The sequence below is a fragment of the Mastomys coucha genome, unplaced genomic scaffold, assembly GCF_008632895.1.
Source record: "Mastomys coucha isolate ucsf_1 unplaced genomic scaffold, UCSF_Mcou_1 pScaffold6, whole genome shotgun sequence".
In the NCBI taxonomy this organism is placed as follows: Eukaryota; Metazoa; Chordata; class Mammalia; order Rodentia; family Muridae; genus Mastomys; species Mastomys coucha.
The window spans coordinates 122206284-122232516 of NW_022196912.1; the positions used below are offsets into that span (position 1 = coordinate 122206284).

The 26233-nt window shown below is 47.1% G+C and overlaps 1 protein-coding gene across 7 annotated transcripts in view; it reads left to right on the plus strand.

The window, feature by feature from the left end:
- The window catches only part of Eml1 (EMAP like 1), a 180937-nt gene that overhangs the window by 50645 nt on the left and 104059 nt on the right, over nt 1–26233 (plus strand). For 2 of the 7 annotated variants that reach the window (XM_031355389.1, XM_031355392.1), the window contains exon 1: nt 15209–15640. The exons of 3 other annotated variants lie outside the window; for them this stretch is intronic. In XM_031355389.1, the coding sequence (XP_031211249.1) occupies nt 15574–15640 (67 nt within the window). In that variant the 5' untranslated portion in view covers nt 15209–15573. Of the gene's footprint in view, nt 1–15208; nt 15641–15911; nt 16099–16449; nt 16937–26233 lie in introns of those variants that run through there. 2 more of the 7 variants (XM_031355390.1, XM_031355394.1) reach the window with 2 other exon arrangements.

Genomic DNA, 26233 nt, shown 5'->3' on the forward strand with positions numbered 1-26233 from the left:
CCCTCCCCCCTCCTTCCCTCCCCCCTCCTTCCCTCCCTCCTCCTTCCCTCTCCCTTTCTTCTCTGTCTTACTTCACACCTTTCATTTACCTCTCTCAGGCTCTCTGACTTTTTCTGCTGTTTTCGCTGACATGGAATCTATCCAGTGACTTCTTTGACTTCAGCCTCTGCACAGTTGTAGGATGTTCACTTGAGTCCATGTAATAATTCAAGTCAGTGCTCTGTTCCTAGAGTTCCGTAGCCATTGTCAATATTAAAGTTCAAAACCTTTCATTAACCCCAAGCAGAAACCACTCTGGTGATCAGTCAGTCACTCCCTATTTCTGCATCCCCTGCCTCCTTTCTTGTCTTTATGGATTTATCTGTTTTCAACAGCCCTGTGTGCTCACGTACTAGTTAGCTCTCCCTGTCACTTGACAGAATACCCAACAAAATCGCCCTTAAAAGAACAGGCATTTGTTTTGGTTCCTGGTTAAAGGAGATGCAGTTTATCATTGTGGAGAAGGCACAGTGGCTGGGACTCCACTCTTGGTCCTGTGACAGCCTACTGCATCTCAGAGGGTCAGGACCCAAGAGCTAGATCTAAGCCCGCCCTATGATCTTGTATCTCCTAGGTAAGCCTTATAATGTCCTGAAGGTTGCACAGCCTCTTAGAGCAGTTGCAGGGACCAAGTGTTCACACTCATGAAGTATGAAGATCATTTCACGGCGCAATTCTGTTATGCTCCCAAAGGGACTCATACACTATGAAGTGTTTAGTGTCGGCCTTCTTTGTTTGAGGTAATGCTTCAGCTTTGCCCATGTTGTGGTTTATACCCATACTTTGTTTTTATGGCTGAGTAATAAACCATTATATGGACATAACACATTTTTTTTAACCCATTCACCAGATGGTAGACTTGAGGTTTTTGTTTTTGTTTTTGTTTTTCATTTTTGGGTCATTATGAACAATGCTGGCAACTAGTTCACTATTATATGTTATACTTCTTGGTTGAGATGTGTTATCTTTATATTGATTATATCATATTTTATCTTACCAAAAACATTTGTTACAATAGTTACTTTAAAGTTCTTGTCAAATAATTTTAGTATGTAGGTCATTTTAGAATTGATGTGTGCTACCTGAGTTCTTACTTAAAACTGAGTTGTTTTTCCTACAGAGAGAGGAGGAAAGAGGTGGGAGGGAGGAAACAAGACAGAGAGACAGAGATAGAGAGAGGCAGAGAGAAACAGAGAGATAGAGAGACAGAGATATAGAGAGAGACAGAGACAGAGATATAGAGACAAAGAGACAGAGATATAGGGGGACAGAAATATAGAGAGACAGAGATATAGAGAGTCAGATAGATACAGAAAGACAGAGACAGAGATACAGAGAGAGACAGAGATACAGATAGAGATTGACAGAAATACAGAGATTGACAGAGAGACAGAGAGAGAATGCCATAGGTCTGGGTCCCTGCAGAGGCCTGGAGAGGGTCCTGGAGCCCCTGGCACTAGAGTGACAGGGTATTCTGAACCTGGGTCCTCTGGAAGAGCAGAAAGTGGAATCTCCTGACTGCAAGCCGTCTCTTCTGCCCCAAGTGTTGACGGCTTTTGTAGTTAATTTGGTTAGACCTAAACTTCAGACTCTGACCTCTGTGGTGGGTTGGGCTCACATCTTGCTTAAGATTTTAATCTGTGTGAGAGGATGTGTGATGTGGGGGTATCCAGAGGATCTGCTAGGACTCACACACAGGACTTGGGCTTCAGTTTTTCTGGCTCCGCCCTTTCTTGGATCACCTCTCCCTCCTCCCGACTCTGCTGGATGGAAGGACAGCAAGTCATCTTGGAATTTTAGTCACATTATTTCAGAGATGTATTTGGCCTCAAAGTAAAGCCTCAAAAACGAGAGATTCACTACGCGTGGGCTCCTTCTCAGAAATTTCTGTAATTCTTCCCTTTTTGGGCTGGGGACTATTTTTTGAGACAGGGTTTTTCTGTATAGCTCTGACTGGCCTTGAACTCAAAGATCTACCTGCCTCTGCTTCCAGAGTGCTAGAGTAGGTGGGTGCCACCACACCTAGTGCCCCTTGAAAATGTCTTAAAATTTATTATTTCACACATACATGCACACACGCGTGCACACATACATGCGCATGAATGCACACGCATACACACAAGCACACACACGTGCACATACTCCCATGCATGCACATACTCAAACACATGTGTGCACACACATGCATGCATGCATGCATGCCACTGAACCTCCTCTTCCTATCAATCCTGTTCCTACTTTAATGCTCTTGTGTGTGTGTGTCTGTGTGTCTGTGTATGTGTGTGTGTGTCTGTGTGTGTGTGTGATTTTTGGGGGGTGGCTTGGTGTTAAGTAGGGTTGCTTTTACATTGTCACAGGGATAGTGACTGTTTTTCAATCACAGGTGACTTATGCACAGCTACGCCACTGAGGAAAGTGACACCCCTCCCATTCCCCCAGTGCCATAGTTAACTCCCCAAAGTTTCTTACATAGGGCTGGGGCCTCAAGACCCTCTCCCTGATTCCATGCTGGAATGTTGACAGGCCCCATCTCCTAGTGTGTGATGCAGGTGACCACGGCTTCTGAGAATTCATGGCTGCCCTGGCCACGCCACGCTCAGAAGATGGCGATTCACAAACTGCTCCCATTCTCCAGCTGTTCCCTCTTCGGAGATATTCATTGAGCCTTGAGGCTGTTGATATAGGTGTCTTACTTAGGGATGAGCTCTCAACAGTCTAATCTCAGAGCTTTGGCCAGTTGTGAATCTCTACGTTAACCACTGGTCGCTGCATACAGAAGCCTCCCTGGCCAGGACTGAGAGTGGCATGGTCCCTGGGCATAAGTATTCAAAGGCAGTTGCACCGTGTCTTGCTGTTGTTAACCTCAGGCCCTCGGGTGTTCCCTTACTGTCGTTGTTAACCTCAGATCCTCGGGCGCTCCCTTACTGTTTGGTCCAGGGTCTGTGTTCTGACGGTACCTGTGGATGATCTTGTTCATAGCGAGTGACACAAAGGCCCCTGACTTCACATTTTTCCCTAGCTTCCTGGGCATATTCTGATATTTTTTTCTGCTTGGTTCCACATATTTTGTGTTGTGGCTGGCCCCCTTATTCTCCACTAAATTGATTTTATGGGCCATTAGTGGGTCACAACCCGTGTGTGACCCATGGTGCTCTCCAGCTTGACAGACAAGGAGCAGGTGCTCCTAACAAGGCACTCAGTGAAGGGATGAAATGCAGCCCCTCCCTCCCCACCCAAGGCCAGAGGGCTTTGCATTCTGAGCTACTACATAATGGTCTGTCCCAGAAACAGGCTGCCCAGCCGTGGTGCTCCTGCACCTTCTTCTGGGCCTACAGTGACCAGAGCCCAAAGTCCCTCAATTGAAACAATTCAAAGATTTTTGGAAGATCCTGACTCCCCCACCTCTTACTTTCTCTCTGTCTCTCTGACACACACACTCTTTCTCTGTCACACACATACACACATTCTGTCTCTCTGTCATACATATGCACACACATACACACACACTCTCTGTCACACACATATATACGCACTCTCTGTCTCTCTGTCACACTCATATACTTTGTATATCTCTCTGTCACGCACATGCACACACGCACTCTCTCTCTCTGTCACACACATATACTCTGTGTGTCTCTCTGTCACACACACACACACACACACACGTGCACACACACACTCTCTGTCACACACATATACTCTGTGTGTCTCTCTGTCACACACACACATGCACACACACACACACTCTCTCTCTGTCACACACATGTACTCTCTGTTTCTCTGTCACACACATGCACACACACACACTCTCTTTCTCTGTCACACGCATACATACGCACTCTCTCTCTGTCACACACATATACTCTGTGTGTCTCTCTGTCACACACACATGCACTCTCTCTCTCTCTCTCTCTCTCTCTCTCTCTCTCTCTCTCTCTCTCTCAGGGCAGCAACAAGAGGCTGCCAGCTTCGAATTTTGCTATTTAAATGTGGATGTGCAATAATGATGCTCGCTACCTCTAACCATGGTTTCCTAAAAGGAAAGTTATTATTTTTAAAGTTTTTACTGTATTAATTTAGTGGGTATGCACACACACTTGCACACATCTACCACAATGCAGAGTAGAAGTCAGAGGACAACTGTGGGAGTCAGTTCTCTCTTACTGTGTGGGACCAGAGGCTCAAACACAGGCTCTCCAGGCTTAGCCACAAGTGCCTTTGCCTGCTGAGCCATCTTGCTGGCCCTAGGAAGTTTATTTCGTCATTCCAAATGCCAGATGAACAACCTGAGAAGAAGGCAAAGCATCTAAATGAAACATGTTTCCTCTCCTGACACACCTACCATATGTGTCCCTCACTAGTCCATGGGCGTGCACCTGGAGCCCCGACCTGACTGGCACCCTGGGAGGCCAGGCTGGAAGGACTTCCAGAGTCCCTGCATCAGATCTCTGGAGGGAGAGCATCACTCAGGACTAAGCTGTTGGGAGAACAAAGGGTTCCAGATTTCCCCACAATAATTATCTGGCTGCAGAGGTACAGGCCTCACTCCCAGAGTCCTCTCTGTTCAATAGAATTCCCAGGCCCCAGAGCTCATTTCACTAAGTGCAGGCGGCCCCCTGAGGCAGCCCCATCTGCCCTACATATCACCTCCCAGATACACAGGGTCTTGTGGCAGAACGCAGGCGCCTGGATGGGAAGAGCCGGCTGGCTGAGGTGACTGCCCCCCCCCTCCCCAAGACCGTACCCAGCTCCTGGAGCAGTTCTGGGGGTCTAGGGGTCTCATTAGAGCTTGCGTAATGGATGGCTTTACTGATGGCCAGGAGGACATGAGAGGCACAGTCTGCTCATTGTCTGCTCTGCCTCCAGGCTCCCTTTGGAGGAGGGACAGCCGGGTGGCTCGCACAGGGAGGACCAGGCTCAGTGTCTGTCTTCTGCTCCGAGAAGGTTGGGTGAGCATCTACTGGCACTCCTACTCTTCATCTGGAGCTATGTGGGGGGCTGGGGTTCCGGGCTGTGGCTGGAGTCTCTGCACCATTTGTGGAGACGGTAGGAAGGGCCTGGTAAGAAGAGACCCTGGCATGGCTCCTGGGGCAAGATAAGAGGAAGAACAGAATCTCGGCAATGTGTAGAGGGCGCCGACTGGGAAAGATGAGATTCTGGGGCCAGGGGACTCTCTCCACTTCTCAGGATGACTCTGGTCACAGATAGGGAAGGGCTGGTGACCGAAGCCTTCATTGCTGTCAGTAGTCCTCACCAGGTATTCTTAGACACCCTGGGAACTCAGTGAGACCCAGCGTCAGCTCTAGCGTTCTCGTTGGCCATGATGACTGCGCCGTATTCTGTATTTGTATATTACCTCCCTTCCCCGATGCATGCCTTTCTCTCCTGCACTCAGGCTGTTCTCCTGATACCCTGCAGGACCCACCCCTATATTCATCAACTGAAGCACATCATGGCCGGCACACCAGGGGACTCTCAATAGCTCTACATTGCTAGTCCTAGGGAGGTTGCTGCAAACCTTTAACAAGCCCATTGGGATCCTGTAGAGGATAGGGGGCTCAGCTGCTCCCCTGAGAGACTCTTTGCAGCCATGGGCATGGGTCCGGCTTGTTTGGGAGGCAACCAAGGGCATTGACTTGGCTCATGGACTCTCTGCTAGTCAGGAATGATCTTTGTCCACTAGGGTCCCTCCCTGGTAGGGCCAGAACTGAAAATAAGAAAGACGAGAGGTGGGGTGGGGTTGGGGGATAGGAAAGATGAGAGGGGGTGGGGGGAAGAGGCTTGCGTTCTCTTGGAAATGAGTTAGGATTTTAATTGCAAATCTTGCAAACCTCACCGACAGCTTGATTTTAAGGGAAAAGATGAGCTAAATTTAAACTAGCCAGTAAAAGAGCCAAAATGCAGTTTACTAATTAGCTTAAAATGGAAACCAGTCCAGTAACATAAAGAGCTTTACTGGTTTAAGGAGGGGGGAAAAAGCTTTTTTTTTTTTTCTCATTCTGTATCTACTGAGTATCATCCTAGAGTCAGCAATGCAGCTTCCTCGGGGACACTGCCCAAGAGGTGGCCACAGTCACCATCTCCATCAGGCGTGCCCTCGGTGTGATGGTGATGGTACGACCCGACTGGGACCAGTCTCTAACTCCGGAGCATCCAGAGGGTCTTGTCTCAGTTCCTAGGGAGCATAGAGCCTAAAGCAGGCACACAAGGACCATCATGTACAGGTCCTGGGTGCTGAGGTGTTGAGCCAAAGCCAGGGATGTGCAGAGAGGAGGACAAAGGGCCTTGAGAAAAGAGGGGACAGAGAGAGGCACAAGTCCAATGTGAGATGGGAAGTGGGGGTAAGCCCAAACAACAGTCTGTGGCCCATTTTTCAGGCAGGTAGGCTGACACACAACAGGTCTGGAAAGTTCCAGGCCACCAACAAGATTAACCTAGCCTCACTCCTGTGAGTTGACAGGCCCAGATCCCTCTTCACTTCACGGAGGAGGGACTAGAGTTGGGCTTTGACAGACCGGCTTCCAGTGTGGAAGATGCATTCTTGTAGCAGGCTATGCTCTTAATATAATTAAATATAATCTTAGAGACAGAGGGCCTAATGTACGCACCAACTCCTTAGTCTCTTGTTATCAGCTGTAGAATAGGTGCTGGGATGGCAAGAAGGCTTGTGGATGGAATGCTTGGCAGGCTCACACAGAACACATAATATGTGAAGCTGGACTTAGTGGCGCACACCTTTAATCCCAGCACTCGGGAGAGAGGGGCAGGTGGCGCTCTGAGTATGAGGTCAGCCTGATCTACAGAGCAATCTCCAGGACTATACAGAGTAATCCTGTCTTGAGAATAAAAATGCTGTGAACAGTTCTGATACAAAGAGCAGCATTTGGGAGAAATAGCACGTTTTATGCTTTAGTTTATGTGTGTACTCTTCCAACTGAGGCAGAAGGGCTTTCTAAACTGTGCCTCTCTTTTGAGAATATTTTTTTTCCTGCTGCTTTAAATGGCACAATAAAATGCCCTACTGTCAAAAATAAAGTCTTAGCAGGTGACATAACTATTCCCATACATAAATGGGACACCTGTGTCTGTGGATTCAGTCAACCACCTATCAGAGGGAAACGTACATCAAAAGACCAATGTACAGATTTTTTCTCTTATCAAGATCCTCCAAATAACACAGTGTCACAGCTATTTATGCAGCATTGATATTGATAGGCTATGTTTAGCCATCATCTCTATGGCTTAAGTATGGGGTTTGGCATGGAAATCAGTGGTACAGCACTCGCCCGGTGTGCTGGGCTCCAACAGTTAACCCGTGGCTATGCATCCGGTCTGGGAAACCCTGGGGTTCTCTATTCAGGATTCCTGAGCATGTGTGGGCTTTGGTGTTGGTAAGGGGCCTCCAGAGTATCTCGAGTATCCCCTGCATATAACCAAAGGTCAACTGTGTGTACATATGCAGTTAGCAACCCTACAGATGGAAGGGAAGAGATGGTAATGTCTCTGTAAATAGAGGATATCTCAAGTCCTGTGAAATTTATTGGTGTGGAGTCCCCAGGATGGGTACAAGCTCACTGTTGTTACATCTGTTGTAAATTGTTAGGTGTTTAAAAAGATTTTTTACTTTACTGTGTGTGTGGGGGGGGGGGGTATTTTGTTTGCCTGTGTGTCTGTACATCATGTGTGTGACTGGTGCCCTCAGAGGCCAGAAGAGGGTATTGGGTTCCCTGGAACTTGAGTTGCAGACCATTATAAGCTGCTATGTAGATTCTGTGAGTTGAATCTGGGTCCTCTGGGAGAGCAGCTAACACTCTTAACTGCTGAGGTCTCTCCAGCCCTTAGCTAGCTTTTCGTTACTACATCATAAACAATACAATGCAATTAAGGACCATGTCACAGTATCCAGCACAAGAGTGAATTCTAGTTTATTGTCCTTAGTAATTCCTATCACTGCTAATAACTATTAGTAATATTATTAGTAATGCAGTCATAGTAGGATCCTCTCTTCTCGCATGTTGACAGATTAACTACAAATTTGTTGTCAAGCCTCCTGTCCTGATGACGCATACGCTTCTCACCGGATGGCCAACACACAGGCATGCCTATGTATTGACTCGTTGTGTAGGAAGATTTTCTTTATGGAACATTTACCATGAGGCCCTTGACCAAGAGCCCTTAGTCATAGAATCCCATAACTTCGTTCAGGTGCAGTTGAAAGTTGATTGGTTACCACTGACTTTAGAGTTTTGTGCCTAAGTGAGAAGGCCCAGAGCTCCGTCATCTCTACACTTCTTATTCAAACGAGAGGTCCATTCTGTGGAGACTGCACCTCTTCTCCTGCCATCACCCTCAGAAGACAGTTCCACAGACAGCTCTAGGTGGGGAGTGTGAAGGAGTCAACACACTGAGCATACAAAGATGCTGGGGAAGTAAGACCCAGATGTTCACATGGAAGGCAAGGGAGATGGCTCAATTGGTAATGTGCTCACTAGACAAGCTTGAGAGCCTGAGTTTGGTTCACAGCACCCCAAAAATTGAGCCAGATGAGGTGTCAAACTTGGAATCCCAGCACTGGATTAAGAAGCTCCCGATTAGCCAGCCTGGCTGTGAAGCCTCAGGCTAGTGAGAGACCCTGGGTGTTTTTTTTTCTCCACTAAGGATAAACATCCTAAAGAGAAAGGATAGCAGAAACATCCTGCAAGCACTCACAAGAGAAGAGAGCTGTTACCACGAACACAACCTCTGGCTTTTGACAAACAATCTTTAATTTAGCCAGATGGAATTACAGAAAACTGGAAAGGGAGAGAGGGTCATCATTCCTCCCTTCCCCCAAAAAGAGGAGGAAATGTTGGATTCTGGAAGATACAATGATACATTTCATATTAATATAGGTTCTGAGAAAAGCTTTCAACTGATCTTCGAAGAGCTAGTGTGGAAATGCTTGGCAGGAAAGGTTGTCATTAGCAGCCAGCCCATCCATTCCCTCCTTGCATGGGCTTACCGGACCAGATCAACCAGGCTGGAGAGACCTTTCTTGACATCCCAGGGATGGTTCAGAGGACTAGGACATCTGAGGAGACAGTGGGGCAACTTTATCTTTCACTGGACAAACCTGGGGTAAGTCTGGGAGGCGTCCCCAGCAGTCTGCCCAGGGATCTCCCCTCCTCCAGCTGATCTGCTAGTACTCTTATGGAGGACAAGGATGAAGGAGACACTGGGGAGTTCTCACTCTGTACTCACTCCTGTCACAGAGCTGTGGGTCAGATGCCAGATCTGAGAGTTGAAATGATTTTGGTTGGGCTAAAATGATGGATATAAATCAATAAAATGACATGTAGCTGGAATAAAGATTAATTCCATCTTTAGTTAAAAATGGAATCAATTAGCTCAGCACAGAATGGAGAAAATATGACATTAGTTGTTTGAAAAGGACTGATAGGTTTATGATTGACCATGGGCTTATATCCACTGCTTGGCTACATCATCACCACCACCATCATCATCATCACCACCACCATCATTATCATCAATATCATTAATAAAGTCAATGAGAGCCTTAGCCATAGTATCCTGGGTACTATGGATAACCATCCTGCTAGAGAGGTTCTCATGTGTTGGGGATGGGCCTCTCTGCAGGTAAGGAGTCTAGAAACTATAGACCATGTTTCTTGTCTAGGTATCTGAATGGAGAACATTATCCTGGAGAGATGCATCCTCTCTTCTGCATTTGAAAGTTTATTGTGTATGATGGGAAACTATTTTTCACGGCAGGAGCCCTTCATTCCTTCACTCATCAGTATTTACAGATGGTCTATCTCATGTAATACTGTGTCATGGTGAACCTTAGAAGCATATACTAGAGGAGAGAAGGACACTGACATCAGAGATACATAAGCAATTGCAGGGGATGTGAGGGGATGCGCATGGGGACTCCCACCAACGTGCTGCTGCTGGGGCAGCCTTGTTGCTGATAGGAAAGGAAGACAGGCATTCAGAACAGGGAGAGCTTGCTGGTAAGGTCCAGAGTGCTCAAGGGTACGGCATGATTCAAAGCTGTGATCAGGGGTTTGTAGCTAGCATGGTGTGGCTGGGTATCTTAGATGCCAACACTGGCCTTTGAGGCAGGGACACAAATTCTATGTTGCCATGTAATGGTGGGTGACAGGATGAAATGGCATGAGCTAACTCTCTCTGTCTCAGTCCTGGAGCCATAGCGCCAACAGGACAGATCGTATATTGTATATTGCATATTGTATATTGTATATTTCTACACACATAGAAGCTTCAGGCATGATGCAGGCAGACAGAATAAACTAGCCTAAAAAGATCGATTTTTTTTCCTCTTTTTGGCAAGGGCATCTAGGATTGAAAAAAGAAATCTATTTAGTCACTGGCCTCTTCAGCTTTGGGAGGGGCTGAGTGTCCCTGTGTCAGGGATGCAGTGGAGGAGACAGCTACGTTGTCAGGCAGTTAGCACGCCACAGTGTGATATTCCCTATTGATGCTAAGACTCACTCTGTTTCTCATCTTATAGAACATTTATCATGCATGGGTACAATATATATTTACTTACATTGTATTGTGTATATCAGATGCCATTTTTGAATCAGGATCTCACTAGGTGGCCCAAACTGACTTCAAACTTGTGGTCCTCTGTGTCTCAGCCTCCGAAGTGCTGGCATTATAGCTGTGGCCCACCATACACCATATTTTATATTTTAATATCAGGAGTGGAGTGGAGTGGAGACTGCAGACTAACCAGTCCTTGATATTGAGTCTCTGATGACCTTGTGTTTGTTTGACAGGACTCCTATGACAAATGCCACACACCAGGTGACTTTAGCTCTATTGTCTATGATTAGAAGTCTGCCTCCTCTGAGGGCCATGGGAGAAGCTCCCTGCTACCTGTAGATGCTGTGTTCTGTCTTCATGTCCAAATACCTCCTATCTATCTATCTATCTATCTATCTATCTATCTATCTATCTATCGTGTACACACATGGGTGTGAATGTGCTTGTGTGTCTGCATGGAGATCAGAGGATGGAATTGGGCATCGCTAGGCCTTGTTCCTTTAAGGCAAGATGTCTCTGTGAGCCTGGAGCTCACAATTATTTGTTTGTTTGTTTTTCCAGCAACATTGGCCGCTGTGAAGGCTCAGCATCCTCTTGTCTCCATTTCTTTTACCACTGGGGTTTCAGGCATGCAGGGGACCATGCCTAGCTTTTTGTTTGTTGCCGGGATCTGAAGCCAGGCCTCAGGCTTGCTCAGCAAGCACTCTTAGCTGCCACCCCACATCTCCAACCCTCTAGAACACTGTCATCATTCCAAACTGTGACTGTAACCCCAGCAAGCAGCAGCTTCCTAAGTCTCACATCCCAGTGCCCAGCAGCCATTTCCCCTCTGTCTCCGATCCTGACGACTCTAGGAAGGTCATACATGTAGAACCCTACCGTATTTATCCTTTGGGAATGGCTTAGTTACTCAGCACAATGCTCTCAAAGTTCAGCCACACAGCAGCAGGTGTCAGAATTCCTTTCCATTTAAAGTTGAAATCATATTCCAGTTCGTGGATAGCTCACATTTTGTTTATCCTGTCTGTCACCACCTTCTGGCTCTACTTAATGCTGGCATGCATGTGGATATACATAACACTACATACATGTGGATATACATGATGCTGACATGCATGTGGATATACATAACACCGACATGCATGTGGATATACATAACACTACATACATGTGGATATACATGATGCTGACATGCATGTGGATATACATAACACCGACATGCATGTGGATATATATAACACTGCATGCATGTGGATATACAAAAACCTCTGCTTTCAATTCTTTTAAATATATTCACAAAAGTGAAATTTCTGTTTCTTCTTCCTCCTCCCCCTTCCTCCTGTCTCCTCCTCCCTCCTCCTCTTCCCCCAACAGCATTGTGTTCTCTGTGCTTCATTCATTCCCAGTCCTAAGTGTGGTGCCTGGCACTGGACAGATATTTTTGGAGAATGTTGAACGAAACAATAGTTATGCAGAGCCTCACATTTCTGGGTGATATTTTTCTTATTGTTTCTCTATGAATAAAGACTACAAAACACCCATTTTCCTTTCTCTCTCTCTCTCTCTCTTTCACACATTGCACAAATGCTGGTATTTACCCCACTGAGCACTATGGTTACATTGTCCTACAGAGTCTACCTCATTAATTACAATGACAACATTTTCTGGGCTCAGGTCACAAATTATCTCAAAGTGACGTGGAATAATAGTCTGTTAAAATGTTTGGGCACAAAAAAATCACACATTATCAATTAAGCCTTTAGAGATTTTTTTTCCTTGGACATCTTAGATCCTTTTTAAAATGCTGTCTAAATTATACCTAATTGACTTAAATGTGTATCCTTCTAATTATTCTAAATTTTGCTTTTTTTTTTTTGGACCCAAATTTTATGATTGTGGGAAAACTGGGACAATTTAACCCCCCAAGGCTAAGAATGTAGTTCTAGTCTTCACTACCCAGGAGCGAGTGGCCTGGGTTCTGAATGAACTGTTATTTGTAATTTCACTCCTGTGGAAATAAAATCCTGTAAGAAAACCTCTTGCTCTGATTAGCAGCAAACAGGGCATGCTTTGCTCCTCCTGATCTGCTTAGTAGTGAACTGGGCATGCTCTGTTCAGGCACGTCCCTGTGGTGGTGTGCTCCAGTGTTCAGGCATGCCCCTGTGGTGGTGTGCTCCAGTGTTCAGGCATGCCCCTGTGGTGGTGTGCTCCAGAAGTCCAAGGACAGCCTTGAGTCTCAGGTCCCAATTCTACCTTCTTTGAGATTCTTTCTTTCTTTTTTTCTCCTTCTTTACTTCCTTCCTTTCCTTCCTTCCTTTTCTTCTTTCTTTCTGTCTTTTGTTGTTGTTTTGTTTATTTTTGAGACAGGTTTCCCTAGCTGTCCTAGAACTTGCTCTAGCTGGCCTCGAACTCAGAGATTCACCAGCCTCTACCTCCTGAGTGCTAGGATTAAAGGCTGAGCCACAGTTTCTTTTTGTTGTTCAGCACTGAACATGCCAGGCTAGCTGGCCCATTAACTCACATTTCCCCTGTGTCTGTCTCCCATCTTACTGTGGGGAGGCCTGGACTGCTAGTGGGAACGACCACGCCTAGTTGGTTATGACCCTGGGCATTTCAACTCAGGGCCTCACGCTTGGGCAACAAGTGCTTTCTTCACTGGGCCATCTTCTCAGATCCACAGCTCGGCTTTTTATTCCAGCTATCTAGCATGTCCTCAAGAATTTCTGCAAAGTAGCAAGGAGAAAGCATAAAGGTTGGGAGGGGAGCCAGGGAAATGAGAAATCTTAGAGTGAGTGTACACTAAATCAAATCTCTCCCTTCAGAAACTCCCTCCCTTACAGATACAGAGGTAGGGGACATCAAGGACTCTTGACCGCACCCATCTGTCTTTGCACCCAACCGTCTTTGGTCTCATTTCCTTTCCTGTCCATGGACCACGCACACCCACAATCTTTACCTACAGCATCCAGGAATCCACCTCCCAACTACATTGTCTCTCCTCGATGTTGCAGGTTGCCTGGGGGCCTCTGCCATGCACATGGGGTTTTCTCTAGCCTGGTCCTCTCTAGAGATGCTGCTCTACAGAGAAGGGAGAACAGTGCCACCCCCCTGGAAGCTCTTGCTGGCAGCTTCCTGAGGCCGTTTCCTCTTCTGAGCTGCTGGCTTCCTACCTGTTCTTTCCGCATTCTCCTCTCTGCCTTGCCATCGCTCTGATATAAACACCTCCCCAATTTTCTACTTTCTTCTTTAGAAGGTTCACCCATGATCACTTTGCCAGGGTCTCCTAGTTCTATCACGAAAACTGCCAGAGTCTAATGGAAGATTTGATGTCCTGACTTGACCTTCCTCATCCTCCTGGGCCTGTCCTACAGTGATTTCCCTACAGCCCATCCTCCATCCTTCCTCCCTCTGATCAACTGGGCTCTTGGTGCATCATCTCTGGAGCACTGTAGGCACACTGAGTTGTTTGGTAACAAGTGCTGACTCTGGCTGTCCAGGTTACACCCAGCCCCAGCCCTCTAACCCACTCATCCACCGATGCCTGAAGACTTCCTTTTGGTTTCCCATCTCCAGAGTCTGTCTTGCTCTTCCCCCTCCAGGCTTCTTGTCTGGACCCTTTCCCTCAGCCCAATCTCATTCCCCACATGTCTGCAACATGAGCCCCTCATTCACCTCAGGCCAAGTCCTAGCCCGAGAGCAGGCTCTCTCCTCTTTCTTGCACCGCTGCCAGCATGGCTCTCCTTCACCCACCTGGTACATTTGAATCAGCAGCATCTGTAGCCCTTCTGTCTCCACCCACAGCATGGTTTCCACCGAATAACCTTGTTTTCTAAGTGTGGTCTCCTTAGCTAGGACAGGGGCCAGGCATGGCATCTCTCTTCTGCCAACATCTTTGAGGACCAGAGTGATAGATCCTGTCCCTAGTCTTGTCCTCTAATGAAGTGTGAGAAACTTCAGAACCCCGAGAGGTCCGGACGTTTTCCTGATAACTTTCTATTCCATTATTATTACGTGACTATTGTATTCCAGGTCTGGAAGTTAATACCCAAAACTTCAGAATTTTACCTCTAGTGGACAGAACCCACCTTTGGCTCAAACCTTCCATTCTCTCCAGCTTTCTCGATTGTCACTTGGCAGCATCTTTATCTCTAGCCATGGGTAGTAAGGTTCAGATCGCTAACCTTAGCTGGCACTTGTATATATAGGCTGGGTGTGTTGCTGACTCTTGGGGCAGTTTCTTACAATTTTCTTAAGTTGATATTCTCTCCATGATGGTGAGCCTAGATCTGTATAGGTCTGTAATAATTTAGTCTAAAGTGACAGCATCATACGAGCTGGTCACAGAGGAAGGAGGACAGGGTAACCTCTTTTTGCATCCTTGGTCCCCTCTGGGGTACATGGGTTCTTGTGGAGTTACTAGCCCTGAGCTGGAGGACAAGCAGACCAAGGGATGCGCCTTGCTGGAAGTAGCCCGGTGGGAGGCGCTATGCCGGTGGCAAGGGCCACTGTGGTCCAAGTTTAGAGCAGCAACTGTCCAGGGTGCCGGGGGACAGAGCGTGGGGGACAAAGGGTGTGCAAGAGTGTCCCCCGGGGTCCGGGGACGGGTTGTAAGCGTCCCTTGTCTTCTCGCCTTTTATCCCCCTCCCCCAACCCACTCCGTAGCATTCTGGCTGTAGATCATAGGAGCAAGGACCAGGGAGGGGATCAGGGCGGGAACCCAGGCGCGCCCAGCTCTGTGCCCCTCCCGCCACGTCTCCTCCCGGCCGTGCCACCGAGGCCGCCCCCTCGCGGGCAGCGCGGACGCCGGGTGCTCGCTTTCCGCGGCGGCGGCGGCGGGCCCGGGTTGCCATGGTGACCGGCGGCAGCCACAGCAGGGCCGGCCCCAGCGCCAGCGCCGCGGCGACTCGGCAGGGCGCAGTGTGTGGGTGAGCGCGGCCGGAGCGGGCGCGGCCCGGCCTCAGCATGGAGGACGGCTTCTCCAGCTATAGCAGCCTGTACGACACGTCCTCGCTGCTGCAATTCTGCAACGGTGAGCGTGGGCGGGAGGACAGGGGCTCGGGGACCGAGTGGCGAGGGCCAGGCCGGGCCGCGGGCGAGGCCGCGCCAAGTCGCTCCGGTTCCCGCCGGCGCATTGTGCTGGGGCCGCGGGGCCGCGCTTCTCCCCGGCTGCGGGCTCCCGGGCTCCCCGATGCCCACCCCGGGCTCCCGGCGAGGGCGGATCTGTGGTTCCCAGAGCCCCAGCGGATGCAGCGGCGGAAAGCGCGCGCGGGAGCCCGAGAGCCCCGGAGCCGGGAGGCCCGGGCAACCTCGGCGTTCCGGGGGACGTGTTGCTCTTTCGCTTCCAAACTCACATCTGTTTGGACCGTGCTGGATGCAGAACTCCGCAAACAAATCACTGCCGGAACAAAACCTTTTTAGGATGCACGCAGGGCTGGCTGCAGATGGACCTCCAGATCCTTTTGGGGTCACTTGGATGGAATCATCACGGTATAATGTCTCCAGAGCCGGGGTGGACCTGGCTTAAAAGTGTTAGACCTTATTTATTTTGTTTAGGGCATCATAGATTTTTTTCTCCCTGTGTGTGAGTATGTGTGTGGCAGTTTTTATAGGGAGGAATATGGTATCTTAAAAATATATAGAATCATACATGCTGTAAAGATTTTATAGTCTCTCCAGCAGGGTTGGGAAAGATTTTTCACCACGCTCTGCATATTTTATCAGAACATGATGTGCGATAATTCATGCACAAAAGTTTACCACACTTTTTTTTTTTTTTTTTTTTTTTTTTTTTTTTGGGGGTTTTTTTTTTTTTTTTTTTTTTTTTTGCTTGTTGGGAGTTATTGCTTTATCAGAAGTTGTTGTAAGGTGAACTGTGGATTTTACAGAATTTGCTCGAGTGCAGTCAGGATAAATTTCAATTCCAGACCCTTGAACAACTGGAGAAAATTTACATTGCAGTTGTAATTGTCATCTAGCGAAACATCTCTTATTTAGTTCCACCTGTTTGCAGATGAGAGCTGTCTCTGAGTGGTAAGAGAAATGAATGTGTCGACTCACTCAATACACTGTTTTTCTTTGTCTGGTGGAATTTGTCTTTTTCTTTTAATGACTATACATACTTGGGTTTTTTAGCTTGTGATTTTCGTGTGGGGCACATAAACTATATTGAGTATCCCACCGGCCACTGGGGCACTTTACGGTGGAGACTCATGGGAATGTTCTTGCTCCCGGGTAGGTTGAATAGATTCTTCAATTAGCACTTTGAATAGTTTCCTTAATTGGCTGATAATCAATCACGTCTAAACAGCTACTTTTGCTGTCCAAGGTAAGTACAACCTTTAGCATGGCTCTGGTGGTGGGTTCTCATTGTGTTGGTTGTGAGAGGCATGAAGCTCAAAAAAAAAAAAAAAAGAATGCTAGCCAGGCACAAAGCCTTTACATACCCGTATGTGGGCATTTTATTGACAGTTTGACTTTAAATATGAAAATGGGCACAGGGATTTTATTGGGGCAGCTCTTCAGGGTGGGGCACCCAGGTTCTTTGGTGGCTCGGTCATGAAGTTGTTTTATTTGTGAGTGTTTTGGTCTCTGGCCTTCTATCAACTGCCAGCTTAGAGATACTGGTATGATATTTGGCTGGTAATGAAGATGTGGGAAGGAAGCTGAAAGCCAGTGCTTGCATGCTAGAGAGGGTGACAAATTGAAGAAAAAAAAATAGCTCTAAATAGAACAAGAATGGTACTTTAAAACCACACAAACAACTGTTGAATTTGTTTCCCTTGAAGAATTAGCTCTGCAGTATTTATTTTTTGGAGTTACCTTAATTGATGAAAGTTTAAAACCAAAGAGATTTTGGGGGATAGACACGGCTGTTATCCAGGGATGTCTTAGGCAACAGATGTGCCGCTGTAAAATTAGTCAGGTTTGATGAAAATTATTAGGTTTTCATGAAGTGAAGATATAAATGAATACAATTCAGTTAGTTACAAGAATCCTCTGCTGAAGCAGCGGGTCACAGCGATGCCATCTCAGAAAGAACTAAACGAAACACTGAGAATTTCATTAGGGGTATCGGGAAGAGAGTCCTTGCCTTTTAAAGGAAAGATTTACATCCCAATGGCCAGGTCCCAGCAGGGTAATATGTGAACTCATACATTTTCGCATGTCCAGCTCATCTCATGCCTTTCAAAGTGACAGCGACTCAAAAGTCTTAGTTGTACTGTATCATCCTCAGAAGAGGCAACACACACTTACCAACCGAATGGCTACCGACCGGACGGCCACAAGACAAAGTACAAGTGGGAGACACATCAGTGAGAGATGCTCCCCTTAGCAGTGAAATCTCTAACCTTGCTTCTCAACTGTTTCCTGTTGTCCCCTGGAGAACTTGGACTTTACTGGCTGCCAACTCGGAAGTTCAGAGCCTCCAGGCTCCTGAAAAGGCTGTCTGTGCACATCATTTAGGAGTCTGCTCACTCATTTAAGTTGAAATCTTGTACATTTTTTCTTCTAAATATTTAGAATTTGTAAAGTGAGCTGAGAATCTCAAACCTGTGTGTGTGTGTGTGTGTGTGTGTGTGTATACATGTGTGCATGCATATATGGGTGCATGTGCATGTATGTGTGTGTATGGGGGAGTGGTGTATGTATGCATATATGAGTGCAGGTATGTATATGTGTGTGGTGTGTGTATGGGGCAGTCCTGCATGTATGTGTGTATGCAGGTATGTGTATGCATATGTGGTGCAGGTGCATATGTGTGTGTGTTTGGGGGAGTGATGTGTGTACGTGTTTATACACAAATGGAGGCAGGTGCATGCACCTGTGCATATGTATGTGAAGGGCAGAGGTTAGCATCTGGTGTCTATCACTCTTTGCCTCACTTTTGAGAGAGGGCCTTTCTTACTGAATCTGGGGCTCGCTGTTTTAGAATAGCTGGTCAGCAGTCTACTGTTCCCCAGCTCTGGGGTACAGGTCTGTGTCATTGCACCTGACTTTTATAGTGAGTACTGGGGATTCAAACTCAGATCCTCATGCTTGCCTGGTTTACTCGCTGAGCCGCCTCCTGAGCCCCACACACTGCTTCTTAATGTTGTACTGAGAACAGTGTTCTGAAAAGTGGGCCCTCGCATGTGCATGTGTGCTCAGGCCAGAATACAACCTGAGAGAGTAGGTGCTCTCCTTCCACCATGTGGACACCAGGGATGAAACTCAGTCCTCAGGCATGGGGACAAGAACGCTTACCCAGCAAGCCATCTCACCAACCATTATCTTATTTTTATTAATTCATTTTTATAGTTCTGGGAAACAAATATTTTCACCACACCAAAAAGTACCCATAGTAACCGTTAGCAATTGTCACCCTAGCCCTTGACAATCATTCATTTTCTATGGATTCCAAATGTTACAAAAAATGTTTTTATAAAAGATGTGTTTTAATTTTGCATATGTGCATTTCTGTGGAGGGTCATGTGACATGAATTCAGGTGCTTGTGGAAGCCAGAGGTGTCAGATCCCTTGCACCTGGGTTTTGGCATGTTTCTGAGCTGTTGGACCTGAATGTTGGGGACCAAACATAGGCCTCTGCAAGCACCCACTCTTAACCCTAATCCATCCCTCCAGCCCCGGAAGATATTTTGAATAGTCATATATTAATTATGCACAATAATGGGCTTCATTAAGATGATTTTTTTTCCGTTATGGCTAATGCTATACCAACATGCTCACTTCTGTGTGGACATACGCCCTTATTTTTTCTTGGATAGATAATTAGGAATGGAATTTCTGGGTTATGTGGTAACACTGGGTTTAATATTTTAATGAGCCTATTTGAATCTTTTTGAGATATAAATATCAAGCTCTTTGTCTTACATTTGCTGATAAAGCAGTAAGATCCAAGAGAGACTGGAATGGGAAGGAAATAGAATGTCCCTGCTTTGTACCTGTGGGTCCATAGATAACTTCTGTCTGTCTGTCAGCTCACCAGGAGTCAGTGGGCAGACACTTTAATCAGCAGGTAATCTCCTGTCCTTGGTTGTTTTCTTAGGCCTTTGAGCTGATTCTCAGTCCAAAGGTGAATCAGACAGATGTGGCTGCTCTAGCTGAAATAGAGAGCCCCCTGTCTTGCCTCTGCCCCGACCCCTGGTGCCCTGGACCTCGGCACTGGATACCACTCACTACCCTCCCCTAACACTTCCTTCTCTGTACAGTCCACACCATTGGGTCTTGTATGGAGCCAAAAGTTGGCCCCCATTTTCTTCTCTGGGTCTGTAACAATCAAATTTAATCTCCAACATGTGTCAGTGGGTCAGCCTGTGCTTGAAGCCCACGAGCTCTCTTCTAGAGTCTTCTTTTGATTAAATGTTATCATAAACAATTTGCAGGGCGTAGTGGTGCATGCTTTTAATCCCAGTACTCATGGGAGGCAGAGCCGGAGGCAGGTGGATCTCGGTGAGTTCAAGGTCAGTCTAGTCTATACATAGTGAGTTCCAGGACAGCATAGAGACTGGTTTTTTTGTGGGTGTGTGTGTGTGGGGGGGTGGTGGAGAGGAAAGTAGATTGCTCATTCTGCGACATTCTAGACCCTTGATCTTGTTTGTGTCACCTACGCCTGCTTCTGTTTTTTGAGGTTGCTTTTTAACTTGTTACAGGTGAATGTGAATCTAGACATGGTGTTTCTGTTTTTTGTTGTGTATGTGTGTTTGGAGAACCGTGTCTCCTGGGGTAGTCCAGGCTGAATAGAACACTGAACCTCCTGTCCCTACATCCTGAGGGGTGGGGCCACAGGGACCAGCCTTGCCACTGTGGCCAGCCCTGGCATGTTTATTTTTTAATTACATTCTTACTATGTGTGTGAGGTCATTGGGGGCACCATGCTGCCCCTATAGAAGTCAGGGGCTTTCTTTTGGGGAGTCAGTTCTTCTTCCACCACGTGGGACCTAGGAGTAGAGACTGGGCCATCAGGCTTGGCTGCAGGTACTGAGCCATCTTACCAGCCCTCTGCATGGTTTTTAAATGGAGCCAAGCACATCACCCTGAGATGATATCGATCCCTTCTCTGGTCATGTTCTATCACTGCCTCGGTTTACCTAAAAGTCTTATATTTTATGTGATTATGCCCAAATTCTTGCCCTTATCTTCTTACTGTTAGTAACTTTTTTTTTTTTTGTTTTGGGAATTTTGTCTGAAGGCTGTGCTCTCTCAAAGGACAATCCAATATAACCTGTGCTGTGCTGTGCTGTGCTGTGCTGTGCTGTGCTGTGCTGTGCTGTGAGTAATGCCAGCGCCTACTGGCAGTTAGTGTGGAGGCAGCGCCGAGGTTTAACGGGTATGACCCTGGCTCACAGCCTTTGTTCTCCTTATTCCCTCTGACGGAGGTGTTGAGAAAAGCCTGTCAGGTTCCCTCTGTACTCTGTGTGGCCAGAGTAGTATGTCTTCTGCCTTCCCAGTGTCGCCGCTGCCTTCTTTTCTTGCTAATAACCAGGGCCAGTCAGCCTTACTTCACCTGCCTGCTCGAATTTGAATTTCATTATCATTGTAGGATGGCTTTTCCAGCTACTGGGAATTATTTTCTCTCATTTTGAAATGGAAAATTGTGTTTGTTTGTTTGTTTTAATGTCCCACTATTTAGCTTTTGCTGTCCTGGAACTCACTCTGTAGACCATGCAAGCCTCGAACTCAGAGATCTGCCCACCTCTGCCTCAGAGTGCTAGGATTAAAGGCGTGAAGAGCTGCATCCAACTACAAATTTGTTTTAATTTCCATTTATTTCTCCTGTAAGAATTAACAGTGATTTAATAGTAATATTTAAAAATTTTAAATTACACTTCTATTTAGGTATGTATGTATGTGTGCGTGTGCATGCACACGAATGTTTGTGCCTCTGCCTTGGCATGTGGATGGAGACAATTTGCAGGAGCTCATTCTCTCCTTCCACTCTGTGGTTTCAGGGAATTGAATTCAGGTCATCAGGCTTAATGGCAGTCACCTTTACCAACTGAGCCCATCTTGGCAGCCCGTCACTAATCATCTTAGTCACTTTTGTTGTCTGTAATGCTGGTGGCTGTCTCTTAACTATGACTTCTGGTCAGTTTTCTTTTTCTTTTTTTTGGGAGGGGGGGAATAGTTTTTTTGTTTGTTTGTTTTTGTTTGTTTGTTTGTTTGTTTGTTTGTTTTTTCCCGAGACTGGGTTTCTCTGTGTAGCCCTGGCTGTCCTGGAATTCACTCTGTAGACCAGGCTGGCCTCAAACTCAGAAATCCTCCTGCCTCTGCCTCCCAAGTGCTGGAGTTAAAGGCATGTGCCACCACTGCCTGGCTCTGGTAGTTTTCAAAATGACTAATACTTAAAGGTTTTAGGTGGATCTAGGGACTCCCAAGGGAACCACCTGAACGCTGAGGCATCTCCAAACCCAAATTAAATTGTCACTCACTCTCACGAAATGGCAGAGCTCTGACTTAGAAGGACCGAGTAGGATCCATAGTTACAAATCAAAAGGAAAAGCCTGCATGGAGCATGAGAGTGCGTGCCCTGCCTGTGGGAGGGTGCCTAATTGCTGCACAGGCCCTCCACCCAGCGAGGTGCCTATTTTATAAGTAAACCGCAAGAATTTATGACATTATAAACAAGCCCAAGTGTTTGGGTGGGGGAAAAAATCCCCCAAATTGTGTTTTAAAAGCGATCACTAATCATATAGATTTTATACCTGAGATAATGAGAGTCCCTTTCACATGTTCTTTTAAATTTAAAAGAAACAGTTGGGTGGGGTATGGCGAAGAAAAGAGAAATAACATCTTCGAGTCTGCTGTAACCGTTGTTCACCCTGAAGCTAGTAGCCTGAAAACTCGCATTGCTGGGGACACGGAAAATGGTGCCCACCCGAGCCTGGCATGCTCTAAAGGCATTCTCTCCAGTGACTCAGAATCTGCTCTATTTTGTAATTAGAAGTTTTTCTTTAATGAACAATCGGTCATCCTTTTTAAAATCTTGGATCCGGGAGAAAGGGGGCAGGTTCTAGTATTGGGGAATGGTCTAAATGCTTTCAGAAAGATTGGTGATGACAAAGGGTGAAGCCTGGTCTATGTCCTCCATGCTGTATGACCATTGATGACTGGAGACCCTCCCATACCCCGACATCTGACAAGCACATTGAATATCCTGCTGGGAGCACGGCTTTTTCCATACAGATTGGGAAGTAGGGAGTTTAATACTGGCTGTACCTAGTGAGCTCACACAGCCTAAGCTGTGAGATCCTAGCTTACTACCTCAGTCTCCACCCCATTCCCTACCTGCGAAAAAGCCAGGTAGACATGCTTCCGGCTTTGTTTATTCAGAACTGCACCTTTCTTGCTTGCAGTATACTCCTGGGCCGCTGGTGGGCCTCTTTCTTTATCCTGCTAGCTTTTTGGAAAACATGTGAACTCTTGGCCTTGAATAATGACTCTCACTGACGGGAGCAATCTGGCCTCTAATATATGTGATGGCTGAAGGCCCAGCGCACCACAACCTGAGCCTGGGGACTTCTCATGGGAACCTTCCTACAGGGGGCTTTGTAGTCAGAGGGAGGGGGAACCGGCTGGAGAGCACAGGTCCCTAAGGATGGTGACTGTATTGGGGTGTGGTCCTGGACTGGTGATGGTCTCTGCTCTGTGTACCCTTTGTAGAGGATACTGCCGCTTGAGTTAGTTGAGGGTTCCCAGCTGTGGCCCTTCAGGCAGCACAAAGCTACCCTGGAGAAGGCTTAAAGGCTATTTGGCAAACTAAGCTAGTTTCTGGCGAATACCTACAGTAGGCTGAGGGCAGTATAGAGTTGTGGAGATGGCTCAGTGGGTAAAGTGCTGGCCATCTAAACAAGCACCCATATACAAAGCCAGGGACAGCACTGTGCATCTATAACCCCAGCACTGGGGAGCAGAGACAGGGGGTCCTTGCTAACCACCAGTCTAAGTAAGGTCCAGGGTCAGTGAGACGTCCTGGCTCAAAAAGAAAGTGGAGAGCAACTGAGAAATACCCCGGATCTCTGCTCCCACCTCACGCATGCACAGTCACAGACATGTACACATATAACACACACATGCACAGACACATAACACATGTAACTCATACATGGACATGTATATGCATAAAACACACAACCATGTGCATCACACACACATACATGTGCACAGGCATGGACTTGTACATGCATAACACACACACACACACACATACACACACACCCTAATGTTCACTGCGTGGTCCCCCTAGACATGGAAGGCTTTCTGTTCCCAGCTCAGTCCTTCCCTGTTTGGTTTGAAGAGCCTTCCCTATCTACTCCTCCAGCCTCAGCCCCCCTCAGTCCATTCTTTGTGTATTCCACAAGAATGTAGGCCCCAACCGTGCTCATTGTCACACTGTTCCCAGGCTCCAGTGACCCGCTGGGCCCTCCTGCCCTGCCCTTTAGGAAGCCCTACTGTGCTCATCAAGAGTAAAATGTCAATATCCTTTTCTTCAGTTACTTAGTGACCACAAAACAGCTAAGGAACTATGGGAGAGTGTGCAGGTGTTAGGGTGTCAGGGCGCTCTCCTAAGGAAAACTTGGCCACTTCTTCCCAGCCCACTCACTCCTGCCCTGTGGGCCAGAGGCGGGAGGGACACTCCAGACTTAGGAAAGCAGCAGGAGCTCAGAGTAGCTTGTCATGATGTAGGAGAATGGAGTGAGGCTGAGGCAGGGGAGTGACCTGAATAGACTTTGAGCTGGTCTTTTTCTTTCTTTCTTTCTTTCTTTCTTTCTTTCTTTCTTTCTTTCTTTCTTTCTTTCTTTCTTTTTTAAATAGGATTTCTCTATTTTGCTTATAAAGGCCTTGAACTTCAGCCGCATTGTGATCCTCCTGGTCTTATAGATGGCAGTTACCTCATCTGGATAGATGTTTAGCTCTGGAAGGTCAGAGTGGTGGAGAGGGTAGTCTGGATGAGCAAGCAAAAGTGGATGTGGGAACCAGAGGCTGAAATCCAAGGAGAGGCTGTGATCATTTATGCAGGGTGGGCAGGGTTCAGAAGAGACAGTGGGTGACAGTATCTGCATTTGAAGAGAGAGACAGGACAACACCTGGGCTTTGGCTCCTCTAAGGCAGAGACAGGAGACAAGAGGATGAGCAGATAACGGGTCAGTGTTGGTCTGTGAGGGACTTGGATATGAAGCTGAGGTGCGGAGCAGAGCAGGCCAAAGGATCTGGAGCCTCATGGTGCCTGGGTGGGAGCTCATGGTGCCTGGGTGGGAGCTCATGGTGCCTGGGTGGGAGCTGACACTGCCAGCCATCAGCACAAACATTAATTACATCACCACCTAGAGAGCTTGAGGCACTGGAGTACCCTTTCTGACTGACAGAACCCTGCAGCTCCCCTCTCTGTCTCTTTGGCATCCAAGATCCTCTAGGATGTGCACTTAGGGCTCCTCCACCCACCAGTGCCCTGGCTCCCTAGTGGGTAAGGTACCCTGCCTGATTTATGCTCTTCCCAGTCTGGTCCTCAGGGTCTTCTGAGCATTTTCACCTTTTGGCACAGAATGGGTTTCCTGGAGAATGTTCACTGGGTCTATTCAGGGACATCATGCCTTTAGTGAGACGTGAGAACATATACACATTTAGTAATCCTCCCTCCACGGAGAGCTGGTGTACATGGACATTCAGAAGACGACCTCAGCAATCGTGAATGTGGGACCACGAGTGGTGGGTCTGAGGGAGTCAGACGTCTCCAGCACCCTCATGCAGAAGAGCGCTAGCTGGACACTCCCTTAGTAGGTAGAAGCATTTGCCGAAAGCATATGGTGGTTAACAGTCTTAGCACGTTATTTTCTGCCAGAGTAACTGACATAATGAAGTCGCTTTTGGCAAAGTCAGAACTTTTAGCAGTAAAAAGGATTTGACTTAAATACCACCCCGCAAAGAAATTACATAACAAGAATTTTACACTCTTAAGGAAATTAGACTTCAGTTGGGAAGTGATTGGATGGAGTTGGGCCCTCTCTCATGCTATAGCATTTACAAGGCATTTTAGCCCCAGTTGTAGGCATCACTGTTGGAAAACCTTAGCAATAGCATTTAGTGATGATCATCATCTCTGGAGTGGCTTGCAAGCACACCACACCCATGCCAAAAAAACGTGGCTGCCTCTCCCCAGGGAGGGCGAAAATCTAAGAGGGACTGGGCCATGGAGGTTGTTGGCAGGCTTCAGAGGGCCAGTGCTGTGAGGAGGAACAGAGTGGGCGCACACTCACGGCACTCACGGCTCCCAAACTCCTGCTTGCTGAGCTTCTCTCCTGATGTGAGTGGGCTCTATGTAGTTGACATCGGTTAGTGAAATGAAAATGTTGCCCAGGCTTCATTTTTTGCTTAATTTTATCTAACACCACAGAGGTTCTGTTTCCCAAGTACAGGTTGGCATTTTGAAGATAGGAACTATGTCCTCTTTATTTCCAGTAGAGAGTGTGCACTCGTGTATGTGTGTGTGTGGTGTGTGTGTGTGTGGTGTATGCTGGGTGTGTGTGAGCATGTGTTTGTATGTATGTGTATATGTATACGATGTGTGTGTGCATGTGTGTGTGTATGGTGTGTGTGTGTGTGTGTGTGTGTGTGTGTGCATGTGTGT